This window comes from Physella acuta, unplaced genomic scaffold (genome assembly GCF_028476545.2).
Source record: "Physella acuta isolate Inbredline_101_S28 unplaced genomic scaffold, ASM2847654v3 ptg000822l, whole genome shotgun sequence".
NCBI classification, from domain to species: Eukaryota; Metazoa; Mollusca; class Gastropoda; family Physidae; genus Physella; species Physella acuta.
In genome coordinates, this window is record NW_026732340.1 from 506,815 (window position 1) to 518,630 (window position 11,816).

General features: G+C 29.0%; 1 protein-coding gene across 1 annotated transcript; it reads left to right on the top strand.

Moving 5' to 3' along the window:
- Nucleotides 1-822: 822 nt before the first annotated feature.
- LOC131951710 (fibrillin-2-like) lies at nucleotides 823-11,505 on the top strand. Its single transcript, XM_059314068.1, has 18 exons — nucleotides 823-843; nucleotides 2,240-2,363; nucleotides 4,619-4,813; nucleotides 5,096-5,347; nucleotides 5,674-5,899; nucleotides 6,027-6,193; nucleotides 6,707-6,874; nucleotides 6,993-7,115; nucleotides 7,302-7,430; nucleotides 7,521-7,637; nucleotides 7,751-7,870; nucleotides 8,626-8,877; nucleotides 9,608-9,724; nucleotides 9,839-9,967; nucleotides 10,192-10,314; nucleotides 10,606-10,725; nucleotides 10,960-11,214; nucleotides 11,357-11,505. Exons 1-18 carry the CDS (start codon nucleotides 823-825, stop codon nucleotides 11,503-11,505), a joined length of 2,787 nt encoding a protein of 928 aa, XP_059170051.1.
- Nucleotides 11,506-11,816: the final 311 nt, after the last annotated feature.

An 11,816-nucleotide genomic window follows, 5' to 3' on the forward strand; every position in this document is an offset into this window, starting at 1 on the left:
TTTAGACTAGAATACAATATTGTTTTTGGATTAAAATTTTTTGTGTTTTGTTACAACAGGAAAACCTGGTCTTTGGATTTTTAAAGTTGGAGAAAACAAAAATTTTAAGATGATGTGCCGTACATGGTTTATCTCTAATCAAGGAGAACTGCCTAGTAAAAAATGTCTTTAAAACTATTATTTATAAGAATTTTAAGAAGATTAGCCAAACATGATTTATGTCTAATCAAGGAGAACTGCCTAGTAAAAAAAATGTCTTTAAAACTATTATTTTACACATATATTTTTATATTTTTAGTACATGACATGATAGTCTGTTCGGTTAATTCAAATATATGATTCCAATGTTTTGAAATTATAACAAATGTTAAAAATCTTTTATGAGCAGCTATAGATCTCTGGAACAAAAACCTACTGCCTGCCTGCCCTTGTAATGAAGTTGCTGCCAAAAGTAGCCCAATCTGGGTTCCTAGCAGTCTAGCTAATTCAGACAGAAACTGCTTTGATCTATTACCATTTTTTGGAGAATATGGAAGGGTATGGCTCTAATATTTGACCTCAATTACCAAAACAATTTTTTCTGTCTTCTATACAAGCTGAAAAACTATTTTCTTTGATTTTCTTTTCTTCAGAGATGCTGCTACAAAGCTGATGAAAGTTCAAGTTTTTTAAATACAATCCCACAAGCTGGAAGTCTTCAGAGATATAATTCTTTTATTTACAAAGAACATGATCAGTTGGATGAAGACCCTAAAGACTGGTGCTGTACTAAGTCAAGCTTGTGTGACCTGTACTATACTTTAAGACCAATTTTCTCATGCAATGGGAGTAACTGGGCTAGAGGTAAGATTATACAATTTGTAAAGAATTTCAAGCTTAACATTTATTGAACATATTTTACATTTTCTAATGTGAAAGTAAAACAAGTCAAAGTTTATTGAAACTGAATTCAAAATTTGTCAGTTATTGTTTTTTGTATTGACAATTTAATTATCTTTGGTCCAATATTCAGAAATGTATTTTGTTTTGTTTTTAAAAAAATATTTAAAACAGGCAAACTGCTCTTGACGAAATACATATTGTTTTTTTACTTTCTCGTATATACGAAGTATAGAGAAAGTCTTGTAATCGTGCAAAAAAAAAAATCGAGATTTTTACAAATCTCAACGTTTTACATCTCACTGATACGGAAAAACATAATTTCGCAATCTTGTCCATATGTCTGTGTGTCTGTCTGCCTGTCTGTCTGTGTGTGTGTAAACACGATAACTTGAGTACCGTTACAGCTAGGTTGATGAAATTTCATATATAAGTATTTTATCAAAATCGTAGATCCGTATCAACTTTTGAGCGATTTCCGATAACCGGAAGTGGTACTTTTCCTACTTTGAAATTTTCAAAAGCCTATAACTTGAGTACTATTTAAGATAGATAAACGAAATTTCACATGTACGTAAAAGATCTAATTCTCTACCTTCTGTTAAATTTTGAGTCATTTCCGTTGACCGGAAGTAGTAATTTACGCTACTTCCGATTTCTCAAAAAACTAATGTAAATTTTTAAAGTACTAATAATATTGCGCACTATTATGCACTTTTTTATTTAGCGTTCACTTGGTGTGCAATTCTTTTGTCTACGAGATTTTATTCTATTTTTAAAACTTTAAGTATTTAAAATGGATTAAAAATCATGTCTATAGCCCGAGTTCCCATCCCCTGTTATTTTATATAAAAATATTCGAGAAAGTTTAGGGGAGATCACTCCCTGTTTATTTATTTATTTAAACCACTACTACACTACTTATAAATATAACACATTAAAGCAAATATTTTATTATTTTTATATAATATTTTTTTACAAATACCATTCACAGGTTTCCTGTTTGGAGACCCCCACATAATAACCCTGGACCAAAGATCATTCATATTCAATGGACTGGGAGAATATCACTTAGTGCAAATAACAGGAACTACTAACCAGCATTTTAAATTGCAGGTAGTATAAGTATATTTTGCTTTTGTTTTCAGACTAAGAGCATTAAAGAAACTATATATAATTATCTTTTTAAAGATTTTTATATATCATAGCAAATTCTTAATGTTTTGTCCAAAAACAATTATAAATATAATATACACATTATAAATATTAAATATAAATATTGGCTAAATTTTAATGTTTATGATAGAAATTAATGTATCAATTAACATTTGAATATGCTACCTGTTTTATAATTCATTAGGGTAGAACCTGTCGTGCATTAAACAGTAATGGTAATGAAACTCTAGCCACAGTCTGGTGTGCCCTATCAATGATGAGTGGTGATGAAAATTCACTGAGAGTAGAAATCAGCCCTTCAAGGAAAAGTAAGAATAAATGTTAAATATTCTTTAATTATGTTTATACAATTTAGTAATGTAATAGTAAAATAATGTTTTATTGAAACTACAAAATATATAGTTTAATTTTATTTTTTATTTTTATTTAGTAGCTGTGTATATTGAATCAGTTTCAAATTTCAATTTGAATATGCCTACTTCTAAAATTTGAGTCCTAAATGGATAATTATGTATTTAATTTTAGAAACGATGTAAGGAAAATTAAATGTTGCTCTTTCTGTATATATTCAATTGCTATGGGTTTATCCTGGGGGCTGTTGAAACTTCCAGTAAGCTCACTTAAAACTTCAAGAGGTGGGACAATTGAAACTTCCAAGGGGGTTACTTGAAACTACCAGGGGGGGGGGGGATTACTTCAAAATTCCAGGAAAAGACACTGGTTAAAGTATACTTTTTCTAGTTTAGCTGATATATAAGCAAAATAAAATGTTGAATTAATAATTAATGTATGGTATACTGTGGTGTAAAATGGGTCATTGGTAGAATACGTTTTATAATGATAGGTATTATTTACTGCCATATGAACTGAGACACATGCAGGATGAGTTCTGGTAAAATAATGTATTCAACTGCCACAAAAAACTTCAACAACATCAGTATAACAGATTTTAAAGTAATAATAAAATTGCAGTATTTAGTAACAGCAACAGTTATTAGTAAAAATTTAATAACCAGGACTACATGACAATTCATTGCACACAGGTTACTGCCTGTAATAAAATTATAAGTTACTTGTAAAAAACAAGGTAGATTACAAGATTAGATAATAAATTTATCAAACTTAAAATCACTTTAATAATAAAATATGAGTATAAATCAATATAGTAAATTAAAAAAAAAATATATTTAAGCTCATGCTAACTGTTCCTAATGGGCTAAATCCTCAGTGCTAAAACCAGCAGAGCTAGTAAAAGTCAGTTTACATAATTAGAAAAAATGGTTGGTCGGGGGCCATATCTAGGATATCAATATGATACCTTTACTGTAACAGGTCCTCTCTTCCCCCTCCCCCCCCCCCCCAGGAGAGACACCTGAAAAGAAACACTGCTACTTTCTGTAAAGCGAATACTTTATTGAACAAATATTGTTAATTTAAATATGTAAATCTATATACAAAATTTAAATTACTAATTTTATTATTCTTTTTTCAGTTATGATAATATATGCTAATAAAAGAGATTATACAACAGAATTCTTAAGTAACCCTAATTTTTTTACAAATGATAATAAAATGATATTAAGAAAACAAAATGGGGCTTTAGAAGTGTCTCTTCCAGAAAGTAAGTTGCTTTTATTTTATATAATTTACTTTTTGCTTCATCTATAAGTTTGTATGTCTGTGTTGTTGTGAGCATTAACCTATCCTGTTGTATTGCTTTTAAAGAACTTCTTTTTACTGTGACTTAAAGAGATTCAGTATCTCTTAACCAACTACTATGAAAGATGCATAATCACACTGATACAGCATTAAAAGGGATAGGAAATTGTTTTAATTAATTCTTACTAAAGCTTGTGATTTCTAAGAAGGTTGAATTAATAGTTGACAATATATTTGAGCTATGTAATGGCTTTCATAGAATTGTAAAATTCTTCTTAATACTTAGACACATATCTAATTGTATGTAATATAATATAACATTGAAAATTGTGCAAGTGTTGACTTCGAAATTATTTTAAAAACTTTGAAGTTCAAACATTTACTACTTCTGAAATCAATATTGCCAATAATTAGAGAGAGGTGTATATGTAGAAGGTATAAATGTAAATGTAAATGTAAATGTGAATGCGAATGCGAATGCGAATGTACATGCACATGTGTTATTTGTTGTGTTGAAGGTTTCCATGTGCCATTGTATTATTTACTGTAATGTAAGGTTTTTATTGGTACTCTCACTTTAAGTAAAACCCCTTATCCCACATGGACGTCATAAATTAATGTCCTAAAGCAGGGGTCTCCAAACTTTTCAGTCCGAGGGCCGCATTAACTATCAAATTTCAGTTCGAGGGCCAGTTTCTTCCAGGCATGTCTTTGATTTTTCTAGGCAAAGTTCCTCAGCCGTCAGCAACAAACGTTTTTTCCGTGGACAAAAAGATCTCCGCGGGCCGGATGAGAGGACATCGCGGGCCCATCCGGCCGGCGGGCCGTAGTTTGGAGACCCCTGATGTAGACAATACTTAATACTTTGTCTATTTATAAAAATTAATTTCAACACTTATTGCAGGTATTGGGATGACTGTTACTCTGGTAAATGAATTACTAGAATTTTCCCTCATGATGGACAAAAAATATCAGAAAATGACCGCCGGTCTTTTAGGCAATTTTAATGAAGACAGAACTGATGATTTTATTTGCCCAAATGGAACACAACTCTCTAACGATGCAAGTGAAAAACAATTATATGAGTATGGAAAGCTATGTGAGTATACTATGTATTTTGTATATTTTAAAATACCATTAGTTACTAGCTCTGAAAATCTTTTAATATGGTTCACATAATATTTTTTCGTTTGTTTATTTGGTTTGATGTTTGAATTTTTCTGCTCTATGTTTAATAAGACATATGATAAAAAAATATCATGTATGTATTTAACTCTTCCAAACTATATATATTTTTCTAGCATACCAAAATAATATTTTTCCAACTAGAAAATTAACAATAAAAAAAATATCTCTCCATTGGTTTTTATTTTATTTTCAGGGGCGATAACTCAGAATGAAAGCTTATTCCAGTACAACTATGGACAAAGCACAAGTACTTTTTCTAACCCAAATTTTACCCCTTTATTTTATGATGAACAAAATCCTACAAAAATAGCAGAAGCTGAAAAGATTTGTAATGGTTCAGGAAATCTTCCTTGTATTTTTGACTTCGTTGCTACACAAAATGAAAAAATTGCTGAAACTTCATTAATGTCTTCAGATCAATTTGAAAAAGTTTCAATTAGCACAGGTAAATGCAAAAACTACAACGTGAGATTATAATTTGTAAGTTACTGATTCCAAACACATTTAAATGCATTTAAGATTTGTTGAAATTTACCAAAAATATAAACACAACACATAATTTTTTGCTGATTTAATCAAAGAAAAAAGCTTATTATTATTTCATCAAAAGCATTCTGCAAGTTGCTAAACATTGAAATATATAAGAAAAATTGAGAAAAAAAATTATAATTTAAATTGCAAAATTAAAAAAAAGCAACCCTATTTGCACTTTAATAAAAATTTGTTAAAATGATAAAGTTTATACAAACTTTGCGCTATTTTAATCTTCAGCAAATCAAGCCCCAAATATTATGGTCAACACAACACATGTTAGGGCCACCGTGAATCAATCTTTCAGCCTAACTCTAACAGCTTCTGATCCTGATGGTCAAGATGTTACTGTTGTTTTAATGACCAATGCTAATTACACTGTTAAAACTATTAATAAGAGAGATACATCAAAAGCTGTTGCATCAACTTATTCAATTATATTATCTGACACTGAAACTCAGATCATGTAAGCATACTTGATAATAAAAGTCTACTTGTAATAATTATTTCTTTAATATTATATGTTACATATTTTACTAAAGGTATGTTTTGTTTTAAGAAACTTTTTTTGTTTTCTATTGCTTAAAATCCAGATTTTCATCATTTGATAATAAAGGTCTGCATTCAGAAATGGTATCAATCAATATTTCTGTATGTAGTGGATGTAGCTATTGTGGTACTTGTGATGAAGCAAGGCTTAGACCAACATTAAACCCATATTTTTATTGGGAAGCATGTAACTGTTACATTGGATTTACAGGTTCCTTTTAATTAATTACAATTTATAGTACAAATAGTTATAAATTATTTTTATTTTATACTGGTTTATTTGTTTGGGATTTCAAACTTTATAAAAATATACTGTTAACTAAGTAAAATTGAGTTTATCGTTTGTAGTTATGACAAAGAACAGATGCATTTATTTTTAAATGAAAATTGTTATATTTATTATAGAAGAATATAGTTGTACTTTTGTGAAATCTAACACACCACTTCTATGTAGGCAAAAAAAAAACACAATTTGACAGACTTCAATTATGTATTGGGGACTATGATCATGCAAAAAGTACAATTATTTAACATATTTTATTTTTTGTCTTACAATGTGATACTTATTTTTAATAATTTTTTAAAATATATTATTCTGCCTAACCAATGATGCTTTATTTCTGCATGTTTCAGTGTAATGGTAAAATATGCTAAGGCTTATAGTATTCCAACTCTGTCTTAATAAAAACTAGAATAGACTTTCAGCTATTAATGCAACCAATAGGTACTGACTGTGAAAAAGACAATGATGGCTGTGCTACAAATCCTTGCCCCAACATGACAGGTTGTTTAGACATACCAGCTTCAGAAGAACAAATCACTGGTTTATCATACACATGTACAAATTGTCCTCTTGGTTATCAACTGAATTCTAAAAAAACCAAGTGTGAAGGTTGGTTTATTTTAATTATTCTGTGTTATATTTATCAAAGATATTTAGAGTTCCATTGCATTTGTTGTTTTGTTATTTGTTTGATATTTTAAATTCTCACTTCATGTTTTGTTCAAAGACGTTGATGAATGTAAAAACACCCCATCTTGTGGTGCATATGCTATATGCGAGAATACTTATGGTAGTTTTGTTTGTAACTGCCCAAAAGGCTTTCGAAAATCTGGATCACTAAATTGTGTTGGTAAGTATTAAACATTTTAATGTATAGCTATATTTGTACTGCTATATTAGATTAAAACTTCATTGTTTAATATTTACACTGACATTACAATGATATCTTTTATGTATTTTACATATTATGAAAATTTTTTATTAAGCTTAAAAACATTAAATTGCTTCTAGGTAAATTTAAATAATATACCCACAGACATCAACGAATGCTCAGAGAAATCACATGACTGTGATCAAATATGTGTTAACAACTTAGGAAGTCATGATTGCAGATGTTACCCAGGGTTTGCTAGGACTGGTGGCAAATGTGAACTGACAGAAAAGGGTATTTAAAAAAATAAATAACTGTGTTAAATGTTTAATTGTATTATGAAATATCATTAATAATAGCAATCATCTACTTTTCTAATGATAGAACCATGTAAATTAATCAACAAGTCATGTGAATACAGTTGTCGAAATGGCAGTAAGGGAGCAGAATGTTTTTGTGCATCAGGGTACAAATTAAAAGCAAACAACTATTCTTGTGAAGGTATTTTATTTTTTTCAAAGTATACATGCACGACATACATCAATATAAATAATTCATTTTATTTTTAAACCTAAACTGTGAATATATATTAGTTTTGTTTAATTTTGTCTCAGATATAGATGAATGCAAAGAGAAAATCTGTTCACAAGTTTGTATCAACACAAACGGAAGTTTCAGCTGTTCATGTTACTCTGGATATACTCTTAACAAGAATGATTTGCGCTCTTGTGACAGTATGTAATTATAACTATTTAAAAATTTATATGTAGCCACAGCTTTGTTAGATGTGTTTCACCAGAAATGCATGATTTACAATAATTTTAAAATGAATTATATAAAAAAAATAGTTTTACAAACATGACACTCCAGTATTTTAATTGTATTTTTACTAAAACTTTTCAGCCAGTGTACTATCTTCTATAAAAATAATGCAGCTATATTTCATTAAACATCCATTTAGTGTTGTTTTTACCAATATACCTCACTAAAAGTCTGTCTTATAAAACAGTGGTCCTCACTACCTATCCAAAATTGTCAGTATTTTCATTTTTTATTGTACTTTTATTAAAGGCAAGATATAAATTTTATATTTCCTGCAAAAGCCAAATGTGGCATAATAGAGTAGTAATTTTTTCCAACTGGTGCTCTTATTAAATGGAAATTTAACAACCCTTAATGATATAATTTTTTGGTTTAGTAAAAAAAATGTTATTCAAGTTAAAACAGTAACTCCAGTACATTTACTTTTAATTATACTCATTAAATAATTATTTTTTTTAAACTTAAATTATAAAAATTATAATAATTATTGTGAGGATTATTTTAAAAAGCTGTATTTTTTTATTTTTTTCAAGAATATTTGGAACAATTTGTTTTAAACTGTAGATTTTAATACTATTTAATGAAATATTCATTTGACTAGCTTAAGCATTTTAATTTCTAATAAGTTCATTTCACTTATCTTTTATAAGTTGTTTTTTGTTTCCAGCATGTCAAGGCAACACCTATGGTTACAACTGCAGCTCTAAATGCCAGTGTAAAGGACGGGCTGTAAGATGTGACCATGTTAAAGGCTGTATCTGTCAGAGCAATTGGAAAGGAGAATCATGTGAAACAGATGTGGATGAATGTGCTATAAAACCTAATGTCTGTCCTGTGGATCATAAATGTACAAATACAGAAGGCTTTTATACTTGTGATTGTCCTGTGGGTTATGAAGCTATCAATGGAACATGCTTTAGTATGTATATTTTTTTGTTCTAATATTTTGATATTCTATTTAAATATTTAAATATTAAATTTCCAATAAACCAGTGAGTCAAAAGGAAAATAGAATGTTGTATACTCTTTTCTACCATGCTATCCAGTGTTTCTTCCAGACTTTTTGCTCTGGGGGTATTGGGGTGGGGAACACTGTTAAAAAGGATATTTTCTATAGCAATTCCATTTTGTTTGGAGGAGGGGGGGCGGTAGACTCACTTCGGGGGTGGTCCCCCCCCCCCCAAAAAAATAGATGCCTGGAAGAAACACTGATGCTAATTACACTGCAGTTATAATTTTATAGGCTGTTTTATTCTACTTTCAAAGTACTTATTTCTTTAAGCAATTAAATGAAATAAAATAAAAATATTACATACATTAAAATAAAATACATTTTAAACTGCCTAATGTGTGTCTCAATTAAGCTTCACTTTCACTACTCAGCAATTGCATCACATAATCTTTACTAATGAATTTGTACATTTGTACTGATTTAAACATAAAAACAAAACTCTTTTACTTGACACTTGGTTTGGTATATTTTATTAATATGCTTGTTTATAGCAGTTGCTGTTTTAAAAATAGTTGATTAAAACTATTAAATGGCTTACATTTTTTTAAACTAGAAATTAATGAATATTAAGAAAGAAAAACCTACTTCTGTATTTGTTGATCAAAAACATAAAAAGACTTACTTTTTAACAAACCAGATATTAATGAGTGTGAAACAAGAAACATTTGTCCTCAAACATGCATTGATACACCAGGGTCATTTATTTGTGAGTGTAGAGGTGGATTTTTAAAGCTGCTTAATGGCACATGTAAAGGTAACTCCATGTCTTTCTGCATTGTTTCTCTAGTATGTTAACCTTATTACAAATAAATAAATCATTTGAATTAAATTAATATTCAACTAACAAGAACAGTTTTCTTCCCAACAGATATTAATGAATGTGAAACTGACAAATCGGGCTGTGAACAAAAATGCATTAATGTCCCTGGAAGTAGCAACTGTGACTGTTATCCAGGCTACAGGTTAAAAGATGACAGGAAGACTTGTGAAAAAGATGGTATGTTACGGCATGCATTTTCTTTAAAATTATGTTCACAATTATAATATAAAATAATAACAATTTCATATAGCTACTGCAACCAACCATAACTTTAGTGAATTTTTGTTTCAAATTTATACTGCCTTCAATAATAAAATAGATGTCAAACAATTTTTAAAAATGTCAAAGGGTATTTGTTATTATAAGTTTTAACAGTGTGTACAATTTAATTGATATTGTAGATGTTGATCCATGTGAAAACTTTTACCTGAACTGCAGTCAAGGGTGTACTGTAACTAATGACAAAGCGCAGTGTTTTTGTGCAATAGGTTACATGCTGAGTAATAACCTGTTTGATTGTCTGGGTAAGCCATTGTGCCATGTGTCTATATATATATATATATATATATATATATATATATATATATATATATATATATATATATATATATATATATATATATATATATATATATATATATATATATATGTGTGTGTGTGTGTGTGTGTGTGTGTGTGTGTGTGAATTACAACAGTTAATAAAGTTACTCATTCTTTATCTCTTTATTAAAGTTGTATAACTTCTGCTTTAGTAGTAAAAGTCACATTAATGTTCTTCCAAGTAAATGTTTTCTATTTGTTTTGTTCTAATAAAGATATTGATGAATGTGCAACACTAAAACTATGCAATGGTAGCTGTATTAACACTCCAGGGTCATACAATTGTTCTTGTCCAGTTGGATCTAAACTACAGAATGATAAGAAAACCTGTCAAGGTATTTATATGTCTGTATATATAAATAAATAAATATATATATATATATATATATATATATATATATATATATATATATATATATATATATTATTTTAAGTTATAATATACATATTGCTCAACCGAAAAAGTTGTTCTTCAAAATTACGTTTTTTGTGTTAATTCTTTTCTGAAAATATTGTACTATTTTTATTAAACTTGCAATTTAAAAATTGAGATGCTTACATTTTTTTAGAATGTGATGCCTATCACTGGGGAGAGAACTGTGCCACAGAATGTAACTGCAGCACAAGAGGTACATCAAGATGTGACCCCACGCAAGGATGTCAGTGTAAAGCTGGCTGGGCAGGAACTTGGTGCCAGGATGATATTGATGAATGCTCAAGTCTTGTACCACCATGTCCTGTAACATCAAGCTGTGTCAACACATTAGGCTCTTTTTATTGCCAGTGTAAACAGGGATATTCTTTTGAAAACAATTCTTGTACAGGTATTTTTTTATATGTATTTTGTTACGGGTGTTATTGTAGTACTTTTATTTTACTTAAATATTTAAAAATAAAATTGTTTTATGTAGCACATTTGAAATTTAGAAACATGTTAAAACAAAAGAATCATGTACTTTGTTAAAGATATCAATGAATGTTTGAGTTCCCCATGTGACCAGATCTGCACTAACACACAAGGCAGCTTCCAGTGCTCTTGTTATTCTCATGGTTTTATTTTTAATGGAACACTATGCAATGGTTGGTATATTCGCTTTCTTTTCAGAATGTTATAGTTTTTATTATAAAATGTTCAGCTTCCACCATAAGGTACATCAAAACTTTAATTAAACAATAATCTTATGTGCTATAATATTCTCTAATTGAAATCTGTATTTTCAATAGAAATAAATGAATGTGCAGTAAAAGAGTTAAATAACTGTGACCAGGAATGTAGGAATACAATTGGTGGATTTGCTTGTGAATGTTATGAGGGATATGAATTAAATGATACAACTAGAAATACTTGCATTAGTAAGTGCTCATTATATTATACAACTTAACAATTTAATGTTGTGTAGATAGTCAATATTTTTAATTGCATTTC